The sequence below is a fragment of the Syngnathus scovelli genome, chromosome 5, assembly GCF_024217435.2.
Source record: "Syngnathus scovelli strain Florida chromosome 5, RoL_Ssco_1.2, whole genome shotgun sequence".
Taxonomy (NCBI): Eukaryota; Metazoa; Chordata; class Actinopteri; order Syngnathiformes; family Syngnathidae; genus Syngnathus; species Syngnathus scovelli.
The window spans coordinates 13,354,974-13,382,966 of NC_090851.1; the positions used below are offsets into that span (position 1 = coordinate 13,354,974).

Genomic DNA, 27,993 nt, shown 5'->3' on the forward strand with positions numbered 1-27,993 from the left:
TTTATAGCTGCAGGGGTTGGTAATCTAGAGTGGATGATAGGTTCACTGGGAAAAGGGTTGGCATTTTACAATGAAAGCATAAAGTACATATAGAGTCCAAGTAAAAAAGACCTGGATATATCAGCTTTGCACATTTCCTGTTCTAAGATCATCACAAGAGAAAAATAAGGTAAGGCAACTTTAAGATTTATAAATGAACACAGAGACTACAGGAGGTATTACATAACGATCATTTTGAGTACAGATATACCTTTTGTGTTGAGCACTTAGATTGATCTGTAAAGATCGTAAGAAAAACAAAACAATCACTGTTTGATTATTATAAATGTTAACTTTTAAAAGCAACTTGTTACAATTTCCTAGGATTAAAAAGTGAGGTTTGAGCTGTTTATAGGTATCCTCACAAAATCTAAGAATGTTCTTTTTAAAAGATGAGGTGGAGACATACTTTTTAAATTTCCAAGTAAATGTTTTGTGGAAGGGTAGCACGTCCGCCTCACAGTTAGGAGGGTGCGGGTTCGATTCCACCTCCGGCCCTCCCTGTGCGGAGTTTGCATGTTCTCCCCGAGCCCGCGTGGGTTTTCTCCGGGCACTCCGGTTTCCTCCCACATCCTAAAAACATGCTTGGTAGGCCGATTGATCACTCCAAAATGTCCCTAGGTGTGAGTGCGAGTGCGAATGGTTGTTTGTCTCTGTGTGCCCTGCGATTGGCTGGCAACCGGTTCAGGGTGTCCCCCGCCTACTGCCCGATGACGGCTGGGATAGGCTCCAGCACGCCCGTGACCCCCGTGGGGACTAAGCGGTTCAGAAAATGGATGGATGGATGGATGTTTTGTGGAATGCATTTGTGCAGTCATGACAACCAGCAGTATATGCCCAGTGACTCACTGAGCACCACTCCTTATCTTGAAAGGGCCAGTGAGACATACTATGAGTTGGACTGATGATTCCATAGAATACACACCTTTCATCTTGGAGTTATTCATGCTGAACTCACAGAAGGACACTACTTGCTCATACTTAGTCAATATTCACCGACTGTCTGGTCTTTGCTTATGTGGCAACACATGTTGGATAGCACAGTAGGGTGCAGCAGAACCTCTGAGGCGGAACTTTGGGCAACCTCTGACTGTTTTTCAACGTTCCCAACTGTCAAGTATAAAAAGAAGTTAATTGAAGCTGAAACTGTTAATATCAAAACTCTTTCTTATAGCCCTAGCTTTAATTATGAATGATAACAGCATAATGCAGGGATGGCCTCTGTCGCAGATGCACCTGAGGGCTCTATTAGTATTATTTTTTTAAATACATACCCCAGTGAGGATAAGTGTTTCAGACAATCAATGGATGGATACATATATATTTCCCCACATTTGTGAGAAGAACCCCTGCAAAACACGTAATCAGTTAAAACCAAGCGTAAAGTGCAGTCTAACTTTGCACATGGGTGGAGTTTTCTCTCTGTAGATATTTTCATAGATGGGCACGGTTTTTTTGCCAGCAAATTGTCAGATGCGGCAGTTTTTACACTGAGTGCAGGTACGTCTGTCAATAAAAATAAACCCCTGAAGTTGACAAGTGACAATGTGCACATTAGAGCTGGAAAAAGTGTTACTGATTTACTAAAAAACAAAAAACTGTACTTTCTTTGATTGTGATGTGATATGATGAAGTCATGATACGTATATAGTAAATACTGCACATATAACATTTAATCAATGGGAAAATATATTTCATTATCATTCAAAAGACACTTACATATGTATAACAAAAACAGGTAATCATCACATTGCAAGAACCTTAGAATTCATATTTGTTTCTGAAATAAACAATTAATTACTAATACTAACATAAGTGATGTGTTTGGATGTTTTGTTTATTACGTTATAGACAGTCTGCTTTGAATAATAGTGTGTGTGAAATGTGTGACTTTTCAAAAGGTATAATACTTGGCCAGTGTAACTGATCTCTCTTTATTGTGTCCAAATCTTTAGTTGTGCTAAAAGATTGTGAGCCCTCCTCCTAACATGATGCCGAACGCTGAAGGCATGTCCCATATCATACCCAATCACGTTCTGAGAGTGGGTCAAACTATACGTCTGGACCCAGAACAGGAGACGGGGACTGCGTGTTCACGGCCAAGCAAGCCCAGCAGTCACCTTGGCAACATGGATCTGGACATTTCTCTTGATAATCTGAACCAGTTAATGCTTGAACTGGATCCAACCTTTCAACCAATTCAGGCCAACAAAAAACATCCGTGCATCAGTCCAGCTGCAGGTAAGGTATGACGGCATGCAATTAAATCTTGATCGAAGTTTACAACTGTGTAATAAAGCAATAAGTAATACAACACATATGTCATAGTTAAATGTCACATGTGCAGTAAATGGTAGTAATAATATAACACTGAGATCAACAAACTGCAGGTTCAGTCAAACACAGCAGTCAAAAGATCCTGCTAACTAAATTTTTAATGTTTGATTTGTTTTTGGGAAAACGCACTCAGCCTTTAGGAGTTTTTTTCCCTCACAGGGTAATTGCACCAGTTCAGGTGTTCTGGGACTGCTGCCCAGACTATTATGAGACACACCCTCAACCTCTCAGGCTAGTCATACAAAGAAAAGTCCCATCAAAGCCCAGTAGTGGTGTAGAGTTCTCTTTACTTTCTGCCTTTGCCCATGTTGCCTTTGTTTTGTCGCTACATATGTACTATAGGTTGCAAGTTCATTTCTGTGGCCTGGAAGCAAACACTTACAAAAAAATAATCTGAACAATTACCAGAGATGATGAAGGCATAAACCTTCATGTACTAAACACAGGATTTCCTGTGTACGTACTGTCACCCAGCAACCATCATTGTGTGTTTGACTCCTTCATGTATATGAGTCATTTGCTATGGCTGTACGAGTTTAGCTTTTTATTTTTGGAGTGAACGATCTGAATCCATAGTGTGGTAGACATAACCTGAATTGAACTAAAACAAGTTAGAACTTCTCTCCGATATTGTGACACAACAGCAGAGCTCGAGAAATTAGAAGTGCCAGGTTGGATTACCCTGTACTGTGCAGGCAGGTACCTGCATGAGAATTTGTGTGTACACTAGCCAAGCCCCTTAAGTCAATATAAAACAAAACACATTATGCATGAGCTTGACAACAAATGTTTCACATTCAGTTTTTCCTGCACGAACCCTTTAACTGCCAATGTTTTCATTTTTCCCCCAGAAGGATACTGCTCCTCACCCACAGTGTCTCCCAGTATCCCCATCCCCAGACCTGTCAGTGTCAGCTTCAGTCCCTCGGGCACGCTGGTCTTTGCTGACTCCCCCTCCTTTTCCCGGCCTCTACTGCCATGTGGGGGTGCACCCAAAAGAAATCCCCCAATGAGGAATGACATATCATCTTCTCAAGGGTCCCTTCGCTTGTCCTATTCAAATAGGAACAGTGCAGCCTCACTACTCTCGACATCAACATGTTCAGATACCAGCTACATCCTGGGAAGGTACAACTTGTTCACTTGATTATTGAACAATCAATACAATTAAAAAAATGAACAACCACTTGCATAAATTTGCATTTACTGTAGAACGATACAAATTCTCACTTGTATGTTATGTGCTGTGTAGAACGGCCCTGCATTGAGTTCGTCCTCAACTTACAAACAGTATAGGTTCCGAGAGGCTGTTTTGAACTCATATTGTTTGTAAGTTGAGACATCAAATTTTGTTTTAAAATTAAATTTGATAAAAATGATATATATATATATATATATATATATATATATATATATATATATATATATATATATATATATATATATATATATAGAATTAAATGATAATTTAACACAGTATACCAATCTCAGGGGGTCCTCAAAACTAAAAACATTTTTTGAAACAATTAGAAACATAATAATCAAAATATGTGCTCCCTATAGCAAAAGGGAGGAAAATGTGGAAAAAAAAATCAGGAAATACACAAAAGTCAATTGTTTGGGTCCAAGCATATTTCGATGTGGGTAGGTGGGGGTGGGGGGTAATACCCTCGTGACAGTCTTTTCACTCCACCAGCGCTTTGCTTGCATCGACTAATGTTTGTAATTCGAATGTCGAGCGGTGTAAGTTGAGGACTACCTGTATGTATACTGAAACCTGTTCCTAATATTTTGACAGTTCCAAACTGTACTTGTGCCAATACATCACGACATGTACCTACTTTTTCAACATTCTCTCATCCTCACAGCACCCTGTCTTTGGCCAGTGAAGATGCAGAAGGTATCGGGTCATTCGTCTCACTCAGTGATGGGTACAGGACAGGGCAATCTATGACCCAAGATGGGTCAGATAAGCGAGGACAGGAGATGCCAAGCAACTGTTCAATGAGTAGTCCTGAGCAGTCGCTCTCTGGTTCTTTTACTGATATTCCACTGTTGCTCATCAATGGCATACCACACCAGGACAACAAGAAATCTCCTACAACGGATGACGAAGAAGCACAGAAGCCATTTGTTCATCACGGTGAGTTTCAGGCATTGCTGTTGTGTCTAAAGTATTTTTAACACTCCATTGAATCAATCCGTTGCTTATTTCCTGTTCCGAAGGCCATTTAGGTGGGAATCAGTCATCAATGAAATTTGTTATGGACTCTTCAAAGTTTTGGTTCCGTCCGCATATAAGCAGAGCAGAAGGTGAGTCATGAACCAGGGATGAGGCACATCTCAGAAAACAAAATCACAGGATTGTGAGTTATGCAGAGTATTTTTTATTTTTACAAAAGATAACATACCTTAAGATAACTATTTTACAATGCAGTGCATCATGCAATAACAACATAACATGTTTGATCCACCTCAGCTGAGGCCTTTGTGAAGGACAAAGAACCAGGAACATTTGTGGTGAGAGACAGTACTACATACAGAGGAAGTTTTGGTCTTGCCATGAAGGTTGACCATACAGTAACTGGTTCTTCAGCAACTGCAGATATGGGTAAGTTTGATTTGCAGCCTTCTGATTGTGTTTGTATCACGTTCTCAAATGTTACAGCTGCGTTTTGCCCAGCAATGCAAATTCATGTCCATTATTAAAAGAACCTAATGGGTCACTTACCTAACCCTATTGATGGGTAACTATATAAAAAAAAAAAATAACCATGTTTAAAAAAAACAAGCTAATTTCTACAAATAATTACACAATTAATGAATAAATGAATGAATGAAATAATAAATGAATGAATGAACAGGTGAATGAATGAATAGATGAATGGATGAATGAAATAATATCAAATCCACTAATCTTAAAGCAAAGCTTCGGACTCATTTTTACTAGTTGTATTGGGTCAACTGAAATGACGAGACCAGTCTTCATTGTTTCTGTTCCTATTTTTTTGTGTGTGTCTCGAACAGGAGAGAGCAGCTCTCAGTTTATCAAACACTTCCTTATTGAATCAACAGCAAAGGGTGTTCGCCTCAAAGGCTCTTCTCAGGAACCGTACTTTGGTAAGGTCGACAACACCATTTGCTTGAAAATCTCTCTCTCTCTCTCTCTCTCTCTCTCTCTCTCTCTCTCTCTCTCTCTCTCTCTCTCTCTCTCTCTCTCTCTCTCTCTCTCTCTCTCTCTCTCTCTCTCTCTCTCTCTCTCTCTCTCTCTTGCCAGCAGAGTAGGTCAACAACTCTTGCCTACAATTCTTTCTTGGTTGTGTCGCAACTAATCATAACAGCCTTTGTGTCTTATATGACAACATCCACATTGTGTACACGGGTGAACTGGAGCCTATCCCAGCTACCTTTAGGCTAGAGACACGGTACACACATGATTGGTTGCCAGTCACTTACATGTCACATAAAAACAGACAATTTCCACTCATTCTCAAAACAACTTTTTTCAGTTCTGATACAATAACATAGTACTGGCAAACAGCACTAGCAGGTATTAGAAATTCAGGTCCAGAAAGTGAAGAACCCTGCCAGAGTTTGGCTTTAGGTGTGGTGCTTCCACTCAAATGAATGCAAATAAACAAGCTTGTTTACCTGCCAGTTGAGTTTATGCACCTATGGATAAAGCCAAACGGTGGCAGGGTTTTTAGTTTCTGGATCCAAATTTCTTATCTTTCCTATGGCATTAAAAAGAAAAAGAACATGAAGAAAACAAGGCGGTCTAATGACCTCAAGGCTATCCACAAAAAACATCCATCCATCTTCTGAACCGCTTAGTCCCCACGGGGGTCGCGGGCGTGCTGGAGCCTATCCCAGCCGTCATCGGGCAGTAGGCGGGGGACACCCTGAATTGGTTGCCAGCCAATCGCAGGGCACACAGAGACAGACAACCAATCGCACTCACACTCACACCTAGGGACAATTTGGAGTCTTCAATCGGCCTACCAAGCATGTTTTTGGAATGTGGGAGGAAACCGGAGTGCCCGGAGAAAACCCACGCGGGCCCGGGGAGAACATGCAAACTCCACACAGGGAGGGCCGGAGGTGGAATCGAACCCGCACCCTCCTAACTGTGAGGCGGACGTGCTACCCAGTGCGCCACCGAGCCGCCACAAAAAACATATTTAACAAAAAGGATACTGTATGTCCTAAATTAATCATCTTGTCTCAAATTTAGTTAAATACTACCAAATCTGACTGGTTAGTTACACACAATACACATAGTGTATTGTTTTTAAATTGAAGAGAGACACATTGTTTGTCATGTATGACTGGAAATACTGGATGAGTGGGCAGGTTAATGGTACCTTCTGCCATCTAGTGGTAAGAAATTCAAATGTTCTGCCTATTAGTCCCTGGCATACACAAAGACAAATATGTAGTAAATAACAAAACCAAATCAATGAAATTGCATTGTTTCACATGGCACATTGATGTTTTCGTTCACACCCACATTCACATCCGTGGGTAATTTCAAGTATTCGATAAACCCCCAAAGCATGTTTTGGAATGTGGGTGGAAGCCTGAGTAAAACCCCTGCGGGCACACAGGGAGGACGCAAACTCCAAAATCAACTTTAAAAATAATTAAATTATATACAACTCAATCCGCTGGATCCAAACTTAATGCTGGGTCACAACTACATACAGTAGGTAGACTCTTTTAAATACGTAGTTTTGCAACACAGAGATGTTTGATTCTTTTCTTTTTATTTTGTGTGGTTGGTAATGTTGCTGTTTTGGAAATTTAATCTTGTCGTTACAGGAAGTCTTTCTGCTTTGGTGTACCAGCATACTATTTCCACTTTTGCTTTACCCTGCAAATTGCTGCTCCACTCCCAAGGTAAGAAGTGTATGGGTGTGTGTGTGTGTGTGTGTGTGCGTGTGTGCGCGTGTGTGCATGTGAGTGTGTGCATGTGAGTGTGTGTGTGTATGCGTGTGTGTGTGTGTGCAGAAGGCAGAGTTAGCATAGTGATTTAAGGCAACTGACTACTCGTTCTCAAGCTGTCGCAAGGCCACATTAAGACAAGTGAGTAAAACCATAATTTGTGTTATAATATGACGATCACGAAGCCACTAAATTACACTTCATGTGCCATTCGTGTGCATATGCACCAAGCACAAATTCCACTTCCCACTGCCTGTCCCTATGTCAATCATTTGAGTAGATCCTGGTTAGCATTGGTACCACTGCAGCTCCAGTGAGCATTTTGCTTTGTATCCATCAGTCCGTCACATCCATCCATCCATCCATCCATCCATCCATCCATCCATCCATCCATCCATCCATCCATCCATCCATCCATCCATCCATCCATCCATCCATCCATCCATCCATCCATCCATCCATCCATCCATCCATCCATCCATCCATCCATCCATCCATCCATCCATCCATCCATCCATCCATCCATCCATCCATCCAAGCAATAGAAACGTGTTTTTTCTCCCCATGTATTCTTAATTTTGCTTTTCTGTCAATAGGGCAAGGTGGGGAAGAAGATAGAACAGACAAATCACCCTCAGAGGAAAAGAAAGGAACGGGTAAGTCTGTGATATTTTACTGCTTTTTAGTTATGCGCAATCTGTCACAGCTCATGTTTTAGCTTTTTCTGATGTAACTAATTATTTTAGTGCAACCTTAAACTGTGGTCTTAAAAGTGATCGTAAACTAAAATTATTGACAATTCTTCATTACTTATTGCAAATCATCCTTTTAAGTTTAACCGGAAAATCTCGGATTTGAAACCAAAACTTGGAAATACAGAGATATACATGCCAACCAGTCAGCCACTGTACCTCAATTCTAATATGTATAAGATTGAACTAAAGAGTAATGATCTGAATACACTTGGATGAAATATTCGCTTTTGTTCTCAGAAACATTGAAGCCCAATGGCTTACAGGGAACTTAAAAAAAGTTAGATGGAAAGTCCTTAGTGGATTGCCAACCGTAACACCTACTTGTTAATACACTGTAAAAACAGTGAAAAAAGTGTTAATCTGTAAACTGATAAAAATACAGACATGGTGCTTCGCTCCCCTCCCTGAAGGACATTTACACTTCCCATCTCGCCCGCAAGGCAACCTCGATTGCGAGAGATGTGAGTCACCCGGCTCACTCTTTGTTTGACCTTCTGCCCTCTGGGAAGAGGTACAGGAGCCTGCGCTCCCGCACCACCAGACTCGCCAACAGCTTCTTTCACCAGGCTGTTAGGACCCTGAACTCGCTACCCCCTTCTGCGTAGCGTGCGGCACTGTTGCGCTATTTTCTGGAATGTCTGCTGTACGCGCACTTGCTCCTTTTTGCTCCTCTTATTATTTATTTATTTATTTATTAATTGTGTTATTTATTCATTATTTATTCAGCACGCTGTTGTTATACTTGTTTACTTGTTTGTCTGTTGTGGGCCATGTCTTGTCACCGTGGGATAGGGGGGAACGAAATTTCGGTTTCTTTGTGTGTCTTTGGCACGTGGAGAAATTGACAATAAAGCTGACTTTGATTTTGACTTTGACTTTGACTTTGACTTTGATGCTTTTAATTTAGCTTTATGGATTGATGGTGTGGTCATGGAGGACTATTTAGGACATCTTCCTCATATCTCAGAGATCACTGGGTTAAAATCTTCATAAATGTCATAAAATCTTTGCCTGTCCTCGCAATTCAATTTTCTCCAGCTACTGTACTCTTACTTCCTCCTTTATTCCGAAAATGTGAATGCTGAGATAATTGAACAAAAATTGAGACAACTTAAATAAGTTAATCAAAATTATCTTTTACCAGAAGTCACTTACAGTTTAAACTAAAAGGATTATTTGTGTTAAGTAATAAAGCCAATTTAATTACGTATATTAATTTCAGACTACTTAAAATCATTGGTTTGCTTCTCCTTAGAAGCGCACGCGCGCGCACGCACGCATGCACGCACGCACGCACGCACGCACACACACACACACACACACACACACAAACACATACTTTCAAGACCCAAGGTCATACTCGTGGACTTAGTGATTGCAACCTCTATTGTCACAGTCTATTTCACTTGGTGTCATTGTTTTGTGGGGTCTAGAATAATGTGTTGTTTTTTTGCAGCCTGCAATTTCATCTACATGAATGCTATCCCCACTGAGATGTTGACAGGACCTTGCGCAGTCGAGAAGGCGGTCTCCACAACACTCCAACTGCCATCAGGCTCCTTTGAACCTGTCATAGTCAACCTGAAAGTGTCTTTGAAGGGCATCACACTGACAGACATCAACAGGAAGTAAGATAACACATCCAGTCACGTTTGATGTGACATGCATGTGAAATTCTGTGTGAATGTTTTTTCTTACAGGCAGTTTTTCAGACGTCATTACCCCGCTCACCTGCTTAGCTATGGTGGAAATGATCCAGAAGATCGAAGGTAAACGGTCAATATAATAATTGCAGTAAATACTAAACAAGCAGGTGGCATGGTTTTCATAGTGGTTCTAAAAATCATGTGATGCTAAATCCTAGAACTTGATTCCACAGAAACTGGTGTGACTCAACTGTCATTGAGCAAAAAATAACATGCAGACAAAACTTTTTAATACCTAACATTACATCATATTAATGACTTCTTTCACAAAAAGTACCAATGCTTCACAAAGTGTCAATGAAACGAGTAACAGTTTGCATGTCTTGAATAATGCACAACATTTTAAGTGATTTTGTTCATTTGGTGCTGCATAATAACTAATTCATTTCTTCATTCATCTCCCAAACCGCTTACCTTTATGATGGAGCCTATAGCAATACTAATACTTATACTACTACTTCATGTAGGATAATAGCATTAGTTGAACTGGCCTTCTCTCAGCCTTCACATTTGTTGGATATCTAAATGAATTCTGTATTCATGCAGAACTCAGTATATGTGCTTTGGGTCGTTTTAGCTTTTAGATTGAAGCTGATCAGTCATTTTCATTACCATTGTCTTTTCTACTTACTTTTCCTGTTGTCACAGCATAGTATGTCTATTTCAGTCATGTAAAATAAACCTCGTTAAATGACAATTTTAGTATTTGCGGCATCATTTTTTTTTTCTATATTGCTTGTCCTCATTTGGGTGGGCTGGAACCTTTCCCAGCTGACCTTAGGACACACACATAGGACACTTTGAAACTTTGAGGCAAATGTGCTGCCTGTATTTGAGAGAAAAATGCATGAATTAATTACTTGGTATACTTTTGAAAAACCCTTAATATTTAACCTTATTATTATTAATTTTTTTTACTGTTACAGGTGGAGAAAAGGTTCAAATTTTGGTGCAAGGTACGAGAGTTGTTTTGTGTGTAAAGTGACAGAATAATGTCTCAATTACCCTGCAATTTTAATGTAATTATTCAATGTCTTTGATGCTGTATCTTATTTTACATAAAGTGAAATGATAGTTATTGCCTTTGTTTGCAGGATGTTTGGCTTTGTGGCAAAAGGTGTGGAAGCTGGCATGGAGAACGTCTGCCACGTCTTTGCTGAATATGACCCTCTACAGCCCTGCAGTGCAGCTGTCAATGTTATTCAGGCTATCATAGCCAAATAATAGGTGCGCCATACTGAAAAAAACAGCAAACATTACTTTGCACAGACTGTTTCCATATTATATATATTTTCAGGTTACTACTAATGCAGTGGTTCTTAACCTGGGTTTGATCGAACCCTAGGGGTTCGGTGAGTCGGTCTCAGGGGTTAGACAGAGACTCCACTGAGGAGGTCCGAACAAACCTGATTTATCGTCTAAATTCTGATTTGCCAGTATATCATTTATTGTGAGTTGGTTTCGTTCGTTGAACAAGGTAATGTTCATGCACGGCTAGTTTTGTGCACCAGTAAAATACTTCTATGTCTTGAATTAAAAAAAAACAACAACAAATCACTAATTCGGTGAATGCGCATATGAAACTGGTGGGGTTCGGCACCCCCAACAAGGTTAAGAACCACTGTACTAATGCTTGGAGTTAAAGCACCATAACATAGTATTACCTTCAAGTAACAGCTTTAAAATCATTTTTTGGATGGCTACTGGCTTGTAATATGCAGAATAGCTTCTGGCTCATTGTCATGGCAGACCTGGATAACCTACTTCAGCTGTCATAATACAGCTGGAGCAATCAAAACACCTTTTGTGTTTTGTTATTGCTAGTGAGGCCTTGGGTGGATGGTACAAAGCTTGTACACACACGCTAAAATAATCAGACGTGTTATGACATCAACATGTTCTGGGATTGTCTAGCACTTCACTCCAGTGTCTTGGGCCTTGGTCCCTATCAAATCTGTGTTGTTAAATTGGGAACAAATCTTTACTGTTGATTTCAGTCATTTTATTTGTTCATATAAGATTTTGCTTCGCAACTGTAATGGAAGCTGTGCGACCGATAATGAAACAGGCTCTGGCACTTTAGCAACCCTGATAATGGTTAAATGGATAATAGATTGTACAAAATATGCCAATGACGTCAAACTATCTGGCTAGGTAAGGGAGTGTCAAAGGCAAGATACAAGCCCCACACCTGCCGCAGTAATAGGGCACTCAGGTCCCAGTCAGGGAGAGAATGGGAAGCGCAAACCATTTTGAGGCAGTCTTTCTGTAGTTTTGATCTTAAAATATTTCATTTCAACAAATACATCTATTGCTCATTTAAAAAGAACATACTGTACATAAAAGAAGTAAAAATACCTAAAAAATGGGCAACATAGATGAATACAAATGTATCATCATCACCTGTATAATAGGCACATTTGGACTAATTTGTGTATGAAGATACAGCGCATTAAAGACAATTTACAGAAGACAGGAACGTTTGTATGTTACAAACAAAATGATGCTTTAGTCAGCTTTTATTAAGGCAACTGCACAATCTCGATAGTGTATAGGCTACAAATAATCTGTGGCATGAAACTAGCACCTTTCTTGTACAGCATAATGTTTTATGCTATTTGCGACATATACAATTCAGTGTTGGCATGCTTTGTCTTATTGATTGTAAAATATTGTGATGAAAGATCAGAATGTTTGGAAGAATAAAATCTGAATTAATTGCTAATGTTATCCCGAACCAAAAACAGAGATGCACTAGATCATACTACTTATTGCACTACATTGTAAACAGTGTATTCTGTTTATTACTGTCTGTGTATTTTTTGTCATGATAAATTAACATGTGAGGCTTGTCTCAATCAATGTGCACCAATTATGTGAATGTATCATTTTCAGAGGAAGTCACTGGAAACATACTGTGGCAAAGCACTTAGTGGTTAAGCATAACTATCAGCATATTCACTTTCTTTGTAAGCTGAAAACAAAAGATTCCATTTAGGCCTACTTCTGATGACGAATGTCCACATCTTTAGGCAAAGTTAAGTCAAGTAGAATTGCTTCGACAACAAATTAAAATGCTTGAAATAGGAAACATAATTTAATGGAAATGAAAAGTGACCGCTATTTACAGTGAAGCATTTTTATGTGACCACAAGCAAATACAAATAAATGCAATAAAAGGTGTAAGCATTTGTTTCATTTCAATAGTTGGGCAAAAATATATTTTTACACATTACATAGACTATTGTATAGCTCACTATTAACTATGTACAAATGCTGCTACTGTCTGGTTAAAACAGCGAATGTGCACGCTCCACAAAATAAATTACCATACTGGGGCATGAGGCTGTGTTTATGCTTTGTATAAGGTAAACAATATTGCAGCAGTGAGATTTTAAGTATTTTAAGGTTTAGCTTTATGACACAATTGAACAACGTCATGAGTTTCCCTTAACTAAATTCACCACAATATCAGAAGGCAATCAAATCAGTAGGCTCTATTGACTGCTATTTGTAAAAAGCAGGTAGTCAACATAATCTTTAAACCAGACAATGTCAGAGGTATCATGCACAAATGAGACAATGAAATTAAAATGGACATTTTAAAAGTTCCTCAATCACAGTCATTAAACACAAACTCAATTTCCAACACATACTTTCCAACACAACTTCCAACACATACTTTCCAACACATGCTTTCTTCCTCACTAAATGAACAAATGGAGAGAAGCCAAAGACGACCTGTTTTTTGGGAGTACCTATGTCAATTAGACAAAATGGGGAAATTAAAAAAAAAAAAAAAAAAAAAAACATTTTAGATTTAAAATAAGTGCTGATGAATTGGTAATTTTTTTCTGAGATATTCCATGAATTGACAAAAAAAGTCAAGGTGCAAAACACATGTACACATTACATGTGCCCATTTCCCGTACAAGTGAATTTTATCATCCAACTTCAGTATCAAACCAAAATGCATATATCAATATCAGATAGCTGTTTAAGGCAGAAACTCCAGTATGCATTCACTCAGTGGCTGATGCCGTAATTTATGGTGTGATAGTTGCACTGCTGCGAGATCTTTTCATGATGAGTCGCACTTCAACATCCGGGAGAGTGCCTTGTTTAACCTGGGCACAGCCCTCGTCTGCTGCAGCCATGTGCAGGTCGAAGCGCAGGGACACAGACTTCTTACGTAGTTTTGGGTTACCCTTGAAGAACGAGCTCTCCCATTGCTTGATGACCTCGTCAATCTTTTCGGTCCTGGATAAATAGTGATTATTGCATAATGATGACTATATTATGCATAACATTTGATGACTTCCTATTGTTATTGTTACATTATACATATACATGATGTGGTAGCTGCACTGAATACAACATGAAGGCCCTGCAGTGCATAGTGAACACAGCTGGTAAGATTATTGGTGCTTCACTCCCCTCCCTGAACAGCATTTACGCCTCCCATCTCGCCCGCAAGGCGACCACGATTGTGAGTGATGTGAGTCACCCCGCTCACTCTTTGTTTGATCTTCTACCCTCTGGGAAGAGGTACAGGAGCCTGCGCTGCTGCACCGCCAGACTCACCAACAGCTTCATTCTCCAGGCTGTTAGGATCCTGAACTCTCTTCCCCCTTCTGCATAGCGTCCTGTACTTATTTATTGTGTTATTTGTTTATTTATTATTTATTCATCACTCTTATTTATTCATTGATTGTGCCTTCTTGTTTTATTTTTCTTGAGTTGTTTACTTGTATGTACATTGTGAACTATGTCTTGTCACCGTGGGATAGTGGGAACGTAATTTCGATCTCTTTGTGTGTCTTGGCATGAGAAGAAATTGACAATAAAGCAGACTTTGACTTTGACTTTGATTATCTACATACACAGGTATTGTTAATATGAATGTAAAGTGTATTCTTGGAGGACAGAGATTGAGCTCAGCTGAAAATAGCTTGTAGTCCCCGCCCACTCTTTCCTCAAAGGTGGAAATTGACACAAGATCGTGGCAAAGGACTACCTTTGTGCAAATAAAGTGCTCAACTAGCTCACCAAATAGCCAAGAGATGGCGACAAATCTTTAAATGTCTTGCTTTGGCCTGACAACAAAATGACCCAAAGAGGCCACGTCACCATCACTTTTGTTTTCCCTTTTCTTACTTTTTTGTGAAAAACGGAGGCTAGCTTTAAAAATCTGTAAATAGAAGAATTTGTGAATCGAGTATATGCAGGGAAACACCATATTATATTTAACGTGCCATGTAAATTTGGTTAGTTGTCAACTATTCAGTCATTTAGTCTTCTTTTTTGAACTTGTATTGTATTGTATTGTCAACTATTCATTCATTTGGTCTTCTTTTTTGAACTTGTATTGCTATATCATTACTAAACTAAATAAATTACAAAGATATATATTTTAAACTATAGAGGTAGGGTAAGTAGGTAAGAGGGGGAACAAAGTATGTACCACACCCTCCCAAAGATGACTAAGCAAAAGTAATTAATGGGAAGAACAATTCCCATTTTATCTGATGTGAGCTTGTGGAACGTAATGAAGCTTATGACAGTGTCTGAAAATGACATCTCAGTCAAGCAAAGCACCGCTTAAGGCAGTGTTTAAATAACTTAAACTGAAGTTATTTAAACAAGTACACGATCCCGTGAGTTGTTGTACACGTGTGCATGTGGCATTTGGCGCCCGAGGCGTTTCCAAAGAAAAAAAAAAAAAAAGTCCACTTTCCACCCATGTCTGGTCTAACAACATCAGGTGCCGCACCTTTAAAACAACACAGCAAGCGAGACTCTGAACATCAAACAAAAGCCATTAAAAGAAAAAGCAGTTCCCAAGCAGCTTGAAGATGAATCACTCATGGGAATGTAAAGCAGCAGACGTTTGTACGCGTCACAAATTGTTTAGGGTGTATGAAACGGGGTGGGGATGGACGTTGGTGGTTATCGCTTTGTAGGGTAATGAGTTAATAAACATTGACAGCTTAGAGTTAGGCGAGGTGTTCATTCTGTTCAAGAGGGTGAAAACATTGCTACTTACCCAACAGTGCCACGGCCCTCTGCACTTTCCTGCACTATGTTACCCTGAAGAATCTCCTGAGTCTTCACAGTGGAGATTGGTAAATGTTTATCTTGCTCTGGTTCTGCAAGAAGACTTGAATAATGAAACAGGTCTAGACAGTGGAAATTACGTACGTGTTACCTGTGAGTATCACAAGACTCTGTGGCCGATGGAGTGCGAAGCTTTCCTTTGGCTTGTTGCCCTTTTGTATTAGTGAAGGTGTGTCAGGCAAAGGCTCTGATTTTGATTCATCTGGGGTGATGCTGGGATCACTGAAGCCGTTCTCGGATACCTTTTCATTCGGTTCTAGCAAAGACGATCTCCAGAGCTGTAAACGTGTTTGTTGTTCACTGTGGCTCATGCACCTTGTGGGAATGAAACACCACATCCATGAAGATGGCGACTATGTGAACAATCTCATGTCAAATGCTTCTGTCAGTGGACACCACCAATTTAGGGTTAGAAACAAACATACAGTCGATGTGGACTGACATTTAAAAGTTGACATATTGCTAATATTTTAATAATAATAATTTAATAGATCTTTACTAAGAACAAAGTCTGTCATTGAAGTTTGGTTTTCAGCTTAGTGATGACATAATGAACTTCCTTCCCTCCTAATTCACAGGTGTCAAACTCGAGGCCTGTGGACCAAATCCCACAAGCCACTAAATTAAATAAAGTGTCTGCTAAATAGTTTTGTTCCTATTATTTTCGCTGGAAATCTGCAACACGATTGCTATTCAGTTTAGCGATATTTTCCATCATGCATTCTTAAAACCCGCAGGGGGGAAATGTGTGTATGAAACAACTTGTATGACTTTCACAATCATAATAGCCATAAGCATATGTGTCATTTTTACTTTTTGTACTGCATTTTGCATGTAGATGAGGTTGCTTTTAAAGTGTGCCGCAAATCAAGTTGAAATGAGAATGAGAAAGAAACCATAACTATCCAGTGATGAAGATTAGTGACACACCTGTCCAAACTGTAAAATGTGACTGAACAGAGTCAGTCTTTACGCTCAGTCAAAGCTGTCAATCCCAGACCACCCACTTCCACTCTACGGAGGCACTCATTGAACAATATGTCTCCAACACTGCAATTGAATGATCCCTGTCCTTAAAAAACACTAGAACAAATGCTGTGAGTGATAATTACCGTTTTCTATGAAGAATGCTTGCTATGGCTTGTCAGGGGCATTACGAAATGAGAAAACACCTTTCAAGATTATACAGGCTTCAACCTGAGTTGTTTTGTTTCCAACAGAATTAGAAACCTAGTGTTCCTATGAAGCCCTACGCAGAAAAAAAAAAATCCCCCAATAAAACAGGTAAATGCAGGCAGTGAATATAAGCTCAGACAAGATGTGTTGCCTGTTTGAATCAAATAAAAAGCATCACGACCGTGCAAGAGTTACCTTTAACTACCCTCTGTGCCTCTTTTATATCTCACCTGCCCTCTTCCTGTTCCAGCAGTCGTCTATAAGTGGAGATCTCTCGCTCCAATTGTATTTTTGTGTTGAGCATCTGGCTATGTCGCTGACGCTGTGTGGCCAGTCCATTCCTCACTTGCTCCAGCTCAGCCTCCAACCCAGCGATCACCTGGGAAAGTTCTTGCAGCTGGCTGGAGTACAGCTGCTGGGTGTTGTGGAGGGAGCTCTCCAGGCCTTTCTCCTGGAGAACCAACCAGAGGCAGTAGTTTGGGTTAAAGAAGCGTTTAGAAAATTAAACCTGCTTTGTCTGAGGAATATAATATAAAAGTTGTTCTTCACAGTAGTACATTTGGTTAGTTGCCTCAGAATAAGATAAGAGCAGAGGTGTTACTAGTATGTGATCTTTGGTTGGGCTCTTGGATCATTTGGGTGGACAACTACAAAATTGTTGCTTATCCTAAATAGGGTCTGTAAACAAGCCGTTGTTTAATTTTCACAACAGGCAGGCGAGAGAAAACAATTACAGCATCCAATTTCTGTACGGGGTCATCACCCCATGAAAAACGAAAAAAAAAACTTAAACCCTTGAAATTTAGATTTATTTTTTATGATGAGCATCTGTATTATGAAATGAGGAAAATTGCCAGCAGATTTTGGTTTGGATCATCTGTAGGCTACAATAGAATACAATAGAATCCGATCAATACTTTTTAACCCAATCATGTATGAAACAAAGAGGCACTCCGTGCTAATATAAACAGGTAGATTCAAGTTTAGAGTGATTCATGGAAATTCCTGTATAAGAAGAATGTGAGTCACAGTTCAGTGGAATAATAATTAAGAGCTAGTAATGACATCATAAGTGGATGAATTGAGTGTGATGATGTTCAAATATGTCTTGTTATTTGTTTCATCATGCAATGTGCCATGTCAAGTAAGACTACTCATGCCTGGTCCGGCTGTGCTTCCTTACCAAGCCATGCAGAGTCTCAATCTCCACCTGGAGGGAGTGCCACTGCTTCCGGGCCTCAGCCAACTCTGCCCAAGCCTCCCTTAGCGCATTACTGCCGAGGTTACCCTGGGTCCATGCTGCTGCTTCCTGAGTGAGATGAAAATGAAGAAGGTAGATTATATGTTAACAAAGAGTTTGGTGTTTGGTAAATGGATCCATACAAAATGAATGAAAAAAAAGGACAATGGCGACTAATTCCAAATAGGCTGTGCAACTGCAACTAGCACAGAGTCAAAAGAAAAAGAAGACACAGGTTGTGTGGCTTGATTGTGTGAACTGTATGTTGTATGAACATGCAGCAGCGCCGACCTTTGACTTTGTATTCACACAAAGCTGTGCCAGCTGTGTTGACACACTGTACAGTTGCTGGGTGTCTCACACCCACCAAGATGCACTCATCCTGTTTCTCAGCCATAGCAATATTTACACTTTCAAAAAAATCCTGAATCCATCTTGAATGTGACTCTGTTTCAGTGTTGTATTATTTAAATGTTGTGATTATTTGCTGTTATGGAAAAAGCACTCATGCCAAAAAGCAACAACATACAGTTTGGTGAATTAACAAAGTTTATTGTGAGTTACTGCAAGGTAACTGTGGGAAATTGTACATGCAAATGAGATTCATTGAAGAAAAGATATCGCATGGACATTTGCATAAAGATATGTCCTGTATCAGAGCAGAGGGAGTCAGCGGGATGAGTGAAACTACAGCTGTCACTTTAGAATATTTCTAGAATTGATCATTCTAGCGATTATTCCATCGATTATTCGATCAATCGTATGCAATTTTATTTGCATTAAAGTGTATAATTTTTTTTCCTGATTACTGTTCGTCAAGCAAATATTTTGTTTGTTTGGTATTATTTAGTGATTAAAAACCAACTAAACAACAACAAAGCAATATCACACAAGAAATAGTGATGGTCATTGTTTTCGAGAGTAAAAGCACATGTTTGCAAATGTCTTGTTTTGATTAAATACAAAAAATAAACCAGTCTGCTAGGGAATTAATGAAGAATTTATATTTTTGAGAGCCTGATATGAAAGGATTTGGTCAATCTTTCATTAAATAATATCTCTAAACATTGACTTAAATATTAAAATACAAGGTGAATGATTTGATAGTCGATTTGTTGTTGATTAATCAATTTATTTTGACATCTCCACCTGAAACTTAAACCTTTTATTGTGTATTAATCTACTCTGAACTGATATTGACTCGAATATTAAAATACATGGCGATTCATCTGATAGTCGATTTTTTGTCAATTAATTTTGACTTCTCTATCTGAAATTCAAATATTTTATTTTGTATTCAGTTACTCTGGGCTAGGCTTGAGTATATTCATTAACTATGGGCGAGCCTTGAGTTTGCTGACCATGGGCCAGAACAACACAGCAGGAAAAACAATTGAGGATGCAGGAAGAAATCTGTACCTCGATGAGAGCACCACTCTGTGTTGTTGATGCAGCTGCCGCTCCAGCTTCAACCTGGCTCGGCCCGGGACAGCTGGGAAGCAAATGTGAGCCTGTACAAGGACTGAGGTGTCGCTCAGTCTGTCTGTTCAGGTTGCAATGAGCTCTGATCTGGTCGAGGAGTTTGGTGAGCTCCATCCCTGTGCCATCCTCTTCCTGTTTACCTGCGCCCCTGGTCACTGCTAATAGAGCATCGCATGAGGGGGATTGCTGCAACTGCAGAGCTCGGGCTGCCTGGAAGTAGCCAATAAGAGGGGAGGGGGCATGAGGGAGGGGGTGGGATGCAGCAAAAGAGATGAACGTGAGAAGTGAGAGATGGAGGGACACAGAGAGTGTTCCCAAAACATCCAACGACCGGTGCAGTGCATACTGGTTAGAGGACAGACATCAGCTATATTTCCCAAAAAAGCATCTGCATTTGGAATTATGCATGCAAATGATTAAATGAGTTCAAAGTGAATCAGCTTTATAGAGCAACAAAATATTTGCATACAATATTTTCTTCCATGCTTCAAGCATTTCCATTAATGTGTCTCCATTTGGTTTCAATGTGAACCCCTCCGTCACAGTTTACAAATGGCATGGCTTCGCTCACATGCTACCACCACACAATATCAAGCCGTCATGTAAATTTGTGGAATTGCTTGTACCAAGGAAAGTTAATTCTATAAATTTTTTTGATGAGGTGGCATGGCGGCGTACTGGTTAGACCATCCCCCTCACAGTTTCACTGTTTCACAATTTCAGCTCCTGCTTTCCTGTGTGGAGTTCTCCCCATGCCTGCGTGGGTTTCCTCTGGGTTTCTCACGTTTCCTCCCACATTCCAATAACATTCATGGTAGGACGATTACCAAATTACCCGTAGGTGTGTGTGAGTGCGAATGCTTGCTTCAGGGTGTACCCGCCTACTGCCTGAAGACTACTGGAATAGGCTCCAGCAATTCCATTTTATTTCATTTCATAAGTTTATTGAGCAACCCAATCGAGGTAGAAGTTATTGAGACCTACCCCCCTTGTAAGGATGAAACGTTTCAGTAGATGCCTTATGGTTGGCACATTTCTTCCTGATTGTCTGCCAGGAAAAAATGAGTCACTCGCAGGGAACTATACTAGTTGTAAATTCTAACTGGCACATTATGTAATAGAAATACCCAAACGATCGTCACACATCTGCACTATACTGAGTCGTGACAGACGTAATAATATTACTACTTCTACTATATTAAGAATAAAGCTATATATTTAACTTCCTCCAAATACATTGTGTAAGTCTAAACTATTGAATGCCATATTTTTTGTGAACCTAAAAATTCAATACTAGAGCTGTATCAAGAATCATTCTTTATACCACTGCCTGGTTCCAATTTGTTTATTCTTAATGCATAATGCTTATATCATGGTTTTAATTTGCAGCAATGCATTAAGAATTGGGTCAATAGGTAACTAACTTATTTATTTCAAATTAAATTAAATATATTAAAATTAAATATGCTGAAAGTACTCCTATGATGCTTTGCCATAACAAATGCTCTTAACCTTTTGATCATATTAATGGACTTCAACTACCTAGAGCAGTGGTTCTCAAATGGGGGTACGCGTATCCCTCGGGGTACGTGGAGGTACTCCAGGTACGTGAGATTTTACAAAAATATATATCGGTATTAAAACCAAAACAAAACAAAAAAACAGTAAGCCTGACTGTCTTGAGAATTAGTTATAAAACGTTCGATGAAATACAAATGTATGTTTTATATTCAGTATTCAATTTTAATCCTTAATAAACGGACTCTCCACAAACCAATAGCAGTCACCTGCGGTTGCCTTGATGACGCACCGTAACATGGAGACGTGGCTAAACTGTAGCGGCGATGCTGCTGTTGAAAACACGGAGAAACAAGCAAAAACAAAGGCAAAACCAGAGCCGACGAAGTACCGACACTACATGGAAGACTATTGTTTGATGGGATGTATGTCCACAAGTTGTAACCCACCCAAAGCGCTGTGCCTTTTTTGCGGGGAGAAATTAGCCAACGCTAGCATGAAGCTGGCACATCTCCAGCGGCATCTCACCACAAAACACGGAAGGCGGACCATGTTGGTAAGCCACCGGAGTTCTTCAGGAGGAAACTTTCTGACTTCAAGTCATCCCAAGACACAATGCGAAAAGCCTCCACTACATCAGCCAAAGCCCTGAAGGCATATTATGCGGTTTCTTTGTTCGTAGCTAAAGCCAAAAAAACGTTCACCATAGCTCCATTTTCTTCATTAAAATATAGTATGAGTGCAAAAGACTCATTCAAGCTTCAACACTGTTCAATGCTTGTCAAATCAAAATCAAATGCTCAATGCCACAATTCAATTTTGAGAGGAAAAAAGTTTCTTTTTTTATCCCAAAAGAGGTAAAGTTGAATTTTTTATGAGCAAATCTTTATTTATTATTAAGTTATCAATTTATTAGTAAACAAGATATTATTTATTTATAATTAAGTTAATTTATTTTGTGAACACATTTTTAGTTATGTATATTTTTATTTCCTTGCAAGAGATTATTACAAGAAAGATTAATATAAATTAGCAGTGTTCCGCATACAGTATTTGCGTTTTGAAAGGGTTTATGCCTTCTTGGTGGTCACTGTTTACTGTTTATCGTTTTTGTTTCTATATGCAATGTTTGAAACATAAATGTGTTTGTTAGGTACATTGCTACAAGTTGTTTAACTTTAATAAATCAAACACTGATGGGACAATCCTGTACCTCTTTCTTTTCGACCAGAAATGTGTTGCTCTGGTCAGGGGGTACTTGGCTGAAAAAATATTTCAAAGGGGGTACATCACTGAAAAAAGTTTGAGAACCACTGACCTATAGCATTAGATTAAGAAACAAAATAAATAGATAGTGTATATTTACCCTGAATCATATACAGAATCTTTTAATGATGTCGAGAAATATACCTGATACTCTTGGTTTATGTCCTGAAGCTCTGTCATGGAGTGAACTATGTCTGCCTGCAGAATCATGTTGCTCTGATCTGTCTTCTTCTTTGACTCCCTTAGCAGAGCTACCTGGTGCTCCAGGTGCATGGTGTTATGCTCTTCCGTGTCACACCTGTAACATATATGGAGAAGATTATTATTCACACGTTACCTCTATCCAAACATTTGGAGAATGGCGTATATAAGTTACGATATGGAAATTCCGAATTCAAAATGGGAACACAGTTGTGACATGGCTAGTATCAAAGTAAGTTCCTGTTATAGTTAAAAGGCTAAAAGAAGGTACAGGCACATAGAGCTGACCTGGCCTGAATGGCAGAAGCTCTGGACTTCATGCTTTCAGACTGCAATGCCAACTGGGCATTCTCCATTAGTAGTTTGCCAACCTAGCAAAGCAAAAAACAAATGCAAGAACAACTCCAATGCAGTGGTCCATCTATCAATTTATCCATCCATCATCCATCTATCCATCCATCTATCCATCCATCTATCCGTCCGTCCGTCCGTCCGTCCGTCCGTCCGTCCATCCATCCATCCATCCAATGAAAATGTAATATATATTACCTTCTTATTCGATGGGTTAAAATACAAAAAAGAAAAGAACATACAACAAGAGAATATGAAATAACATAACAGAGTGTTCTCTACTTGTAGAACTTTTTCACATTTGTTTTAGCATGATTGCAAAACCTATCCGGGACAGGACACACCCATGTTTAAAGAGAGCCAAAGACAGTACAACAAGGAATGTGCAAACCGTTTAGAGGATTAAATATACAGTGCACTTGTTATTTGTGGGTTTCAATAAACTCAATTCCCCTGAGCCTTCGTAAGTCCCTGTGAGATCAGAGGATCAAAAACGACTTAATGTCTTAACAGATGATTATAATGAATTAATGTGCTCCCAATGTAGCCAAAATAATCATATGCATTTATATGAAAAGGCACAAAAAAGCAGCAAGCAGTTCAATCTACTGTACTTGCAAAACATTACACAATCTTGATGTCACTGTGTACAAAGTGTGAAAACATGTTCAAATGTAACAACATTGTTTGCTGAGAGCACTATTAAAATAAATCGACAGAGACATGCAAAATAACCATAAGAATAATTCATGGACATGAAGGTAATGAGTCCATAATTCTGAATTGTTTTCATATGTGACAGCTTCACACGTGCCACTGGCTCAGTTCCATGTGTGTGTAATACTGCATAAGTAACAGTTTGAATTACTTTGTATTAATGCATTGGGGCTGACACATTAGTAAGATGCACTTGCTACAAACTAGGGACATCATGTATCACTTTAACTGAATATACGTGTGTAGGCGGCACGGTGACGCACTAGTTAGCATGTCCGCCTCACAGTTCAGAGGGTGCGGGTTCGATTGTGTGTGAAACCTGCATGAGGTTTGCATGTTGCATGTTATCCCCGTGCACTCCAAATTGCCCATAAGTGCGAGTGCGCATGGCTGTCCATCTCTGTGTGCCTATGTATTTGACTGTACGTACATCCATCCTGTATATATGTATATCTATGTGCATCCGTCCTGAATATTCATCCCCACATGTAAATTAAAAGTTAAGAATAAAGAAACTGTAATTTAACAGTAGAAAACAATATTGTCATTCAAGTGGTGGAGATAGGCACTACATTACTATTTCCACAGCTTCGACGAAAATCAAATTCTCTTTGTTTATCAACCGTCCCTACTGCCTGTAATCTACTGTTATTTTACAGAGAAATTCTTTACAGTCTAACTAAAAAATAATTGCAGTCATGATGAGATATTTCACACCTAAAAACACCAACTGAAAAGTATTAGGATCTCACATGATCAGACAGTTTTGGTTTAATTATTAATTGCCAGTAGTTTTACCTGAGCACGGAGTTCTTTCACGGCTTCTTCCTGCTTGGACCAATCCTGAGAACACAAAGTGTTCACCATGCTCCTTTCAGCTATCTGGGCTTCCAATTGTTGGTTGGTCTCCTGCAGCCTGTTTACATGCTCCAGGAAGCCCTTCAAACGAGTGTTCAGTGCCCACATGATCTGAGTGGAGTTCTGCAGCGAACCCATGCTGAATTAGGTGTATGTACTAGAAGACACTTTCAATTCCAGTCAAAAGCCAGACATTATAGCTCGCACTATTTTTTTCACGTCATTTTAGAAGAAATAGCACACATACTTACTCGGTTCCCAGCAAACGGGATAATTTCTTCACTTGCAGATACAGCTAACAGTTACACACACACTTTCAGAGGCGTGAACTAAGTAAATGTTTACCAAGTGATACTCACGTGAGGTAACGTGCCCTTCTAATCATAAAGAGCGATAATTGTAGGCAAAAAAAGGGAACAAAATTCTCCCACTCTGTTTTACTTGGCTGTAGGAATCCAAAGAACCTCTCCTCTCCTCACGGCTTAGCACATTTCTCTCCTGAGAACTGGTCAATACTTTCTTCTTCCCACTGTGTGTGAGGTCATCATCAGCTGGCCCCTAAGACGCAGCCAATGGACTGTGACCAACCTGCCTTTAGAACTTGTGATGTGATGCAGTTTTGATGGTCAACGACAGCAGCGACCTTCTCTTGTCACAAACACACAGCAAATAGACGAGGGGAGAGCCGTGGGGGGTCAAACACAGTGATTACATCACGAGCAGCACTTTGGGGCCCTTTGTCCACTCTGATCCAGGATTACTGAGCTGCTTTCAAACTCACTGCAACACAATGTTCAGGGTGACCCAATGACATGACATGAAGCATGGAACTCAGTAGTTTTGTGTTGTTTACATATAAATTAAACTCATGCACTGCACACACCTAAATACACAATTTTTCCAACCCTGCCCCAAATAGACTATTGCTCAATGACATTCTAATTTTAGAGAGCAATTTATGTTTGACTGTTTGGGGCAAGGTTTTATTCTCTCGTTAAAATCTCTGGCGCTGCAAATTGGGATCCATGACCAAACTGCTTTAGACAAAAAGTCACGTATAATTGAAGCGTGTAAAACGAGCTTCAGGTATATTTTGGAGAAACTGGGTTTGGAGTAAATGTCGTAGTTCTTTTACCTCAGACAGTGGTAAATTTCTCCCCAATGCCCTGTGTTGGTGACAGGATAATTTAGGATTACTGATGTTTTATCAACAATGGTTCACTTGTAGCTAGGTATAGAGTGGAACTACAACGTTTACAGAAAATGCTTGTAAATAATGCTCAATTTGCCTGTGGTCACAGACAGGCCTGTTCAAAAACAGTAATCATTCAAAACAGGAGGCAATTGATTAAAGGAATTCATTGTGAATGTCATGTGCTCAGTCACATTTCTTCCAGTTCATAGGTAAAAGGACACTCGATTGTGTAGTTCAGTAAAATAAAAGGAGCTTCGAACATATCCCCAGAATAAAAACAGGGCCCTAGATGACGACAAAACCTGACAAAGCAAGCCAGGAACCAAAATTACAATGCTTCCCTTCGTCCTTCAATGACATAGTCAGGTTCATATGTGTAAAAAAGCAGTACCCACACATAAAAAGTGGGTTCTACTAAAATATAGTGATACAAATTCATCAAATCACTACTGAGGTTTTCAGGGGGGTTGAATTTGAGTGCTGACATCGTTTTTACATACAGACCTATCACATGAGCACCCGATCAACATTTTTTTTAAATATTGTTCGCTATAAGATAACATTTTGGTCCATATTTATGAGCACATATTTTCTATTATCGTAAGATCATATAATCATTATATCAAACAGAATTTACTTCATTATGTTTGTTTATAGTCGATCCTTATATTATGATGATATACGATACGTATACAAGAATAATGCCATAATTGCTGTTTTATTTTGTTGTTTTAATTCCTCACCAAAGAGAATAATAAAGAAATTAGATGGATGCACAGTATCAGAAATAGTATAAGTATAGTATAAGAAATCGCTAAATTACAATCAATTCCCTTAATCCTGGATGATCTTTTCCACCTCCTTCCAAAATATTCCCACTTCCTTGAACTCTCTCCAGATGTGCTTTGCTTTTTCCGCCTTCCTGTTTTTTAAGGAATCTCATACTATTTAATAAGGCTATGTCGATCATCACAGACATGGGTGCAAACCGAGCGCCATAGCAAACCACCAGACCAGCAACTGAATGTCACCCTCAATCCTCAGACGCTCATAAACCTTTACGTGAAACAAAGCAATACGATCATGATGTCTTTTCATTTAAATAAGCTATGATGTCTCGCAAAACAGCAAATGCTTCATGTATTGCCTGTTTTCTACTTGTTAATTTTGTCACGTGCTGGTGCCACCTGCGACAGGACCACGCCCCCCTGTCAGTGGAATCGTCGTCACCTGCCACGGGTTCATGGACAGCGCTATATCAGCGCCGCCAGCGCAGACCCGAGTGTCAGTCTGTCCCGTGATGCTTCGCTCATCTGTCCCTGAGAATCTGACTTTACAATTCGAATCCACAAAACTGCTTGTCCACCCCAGCCAGATCGCCGCTCCAGCGCCAGCCACCCCAACGCCAGCCACCCCAACGCCAGCCACCCCCATCATCCCCTTCCACAATAAAGTCTGTCGCTACGCACTTGGCTGTACTGTCCGATCCCTTACAGTACAGACTGACCACGCTATGCAGCCAGCGAACGACGAGACGGCATTGAGCCGACTGGAGCGAGCCGAGACCGCCATCAGCAGCCTGTCCGCCGACATCCGGAATCTGATCGAGGTTGGTCAACAACAAAAGCTACAGCAGCAGGAGATGGCCCAAGCCCTCCAGAGACTGTCGGTGGCTGCGTCCCCGGCTGGCACGGCACCCCCGCACCGCTCATCTGCCGAGGCCAGGAGGCTCGTGGACGTCCCGGAGCCCCGCCTTGGCAACATCGAGAAGTTTAACGGAGACCCCAAGCACGTGAGGGCATTCGTGACTAACTGCCGTATAATGTTCAGCCTCCAGCCCGTCACGTTTGCGTTGGAATATGCCAAGGTCGGGTTCGTCCTAACCCACCTCACGGGCGAGGCGCGGCTGTGGGGTCTGGCCGAATACGAGAGGATGGCCCCAGCTTGCGATTCATTCGACGCCTTCGCGGAGGAATTGCTCTGCCTGTTCGACCTGGGCTCCGCCGCCGAAGACGCCGCCGAGGAACTGGCGATGCTGCGTCAAGGTAGCCGATCGGTCGCAGAGTACGCACTTAAGTTCCAGACGTTGGC

General features: G+C 40.1%; 2 protein-coding genes across 10 annotated transcripts in view; one reads left to right on the top strand and one right to left on the bottom strand.

Annotated features, from left to right (window-relative positions):
* Positions 1-12,967, top strand: LOC125969175 (tensin-4-like). 2 transcript variants are annotated; one of them, XM_049720980.2, is made up of 13 exons: positions 1-169; positions 1,995-2,280; positions 3,228-3,504; positions 4,245-4,519; positions 4,603-4,689; positions 4,856-4,987; positions 5,404-5,496; positions 7,198-7,275; positions 7,917-7,976; positions 9,532-9,703; positions 9,776-9,844; positions 10,708-10,737; positions 10,876-12,967. In XM_049720980.2, the coding sequence occupies exons 2-13, from the start codon at positions 2,028-2,030 to the stop codon at positions 11,003-11,005; spliced, it is 1,656 nt and encodes a 551-aa protein (XP_049576937.1). In that variant the 5' UTR covers positions 1-169; positions 1,995-2,027; the 3' UTR covers positions 11,006-12,967. The 2 variants fall into 2 exon arrangements, with proteins under 2 accessions (XP_049576937.1, XP_049576938.1); XM_049720981.2 differs by having other exon boundaries at positions 3,231-3,504.
* krt222 (keratin 222) overlaps positions 12,263-27,993 on the bottom strand; it is a 26,259-nt gene continuing 10,528 nt past the window's right edge. For 3 of the 8 annotated variants that reach the window (XM_049720982.2, XM_068650884.1, XM_049720983.2), the window contains 9 exons: positions 24,648-25,487; positions 23,070-23,152; positions 22,725-22,878; positions 19,734-20,006; positions 18,258-18,383; positions 17,305-17,525; positions 15,990-16,213; positions 15,828-15,930; positions 12,263-14,041 (listed from right to left, as the gene is read on the bottom strand). In XM_049720982.2, the coding sequence (XP_049576939.1) occupies positions 13,828-14,041; positions 15,828-15,930; positions 15,990-16,213; positions 17,305-17,525; positions 18,258-18,383; positions 19,734-20,006; positions 22,725-22,878; positions 23,070-23,152; positions 24,648-24,845 (1,596 nt within the window). In that variant the 5' untranslated portion in view covers positions 24,846-25,487 and the 3' untranslated portion in view covers positions 12,263-13,827. The other 5 variants (XM_068650886.1, XM_068650885.1, XM_049720988.2 and 2 more) reach the window with 5 other exon arrangements.

Coding starts and splice junctions, on each gene's coding strand:
- LOC125969175 (XM_049720980.2), top strand. CDS start 2,028: ATGATGCCGAACGCTGAAGGCATGTCCCATATCATACCCAATCACGTT. Junction 3,505..4,244: donor ACCAGCTACATCCTGGGAAG/GTACAACTTGTT, acceptor TCATCCTCACAG/CACCCTGTCTTTGGCCAGTG. Junction 7,276..7,916: donor ATTGCTGCTCCACTCCCAAG/GTAAGAAGTGTA, acceptor TTCTGTCAATAG/GGCAAGGTGGGGAAGAAGAT.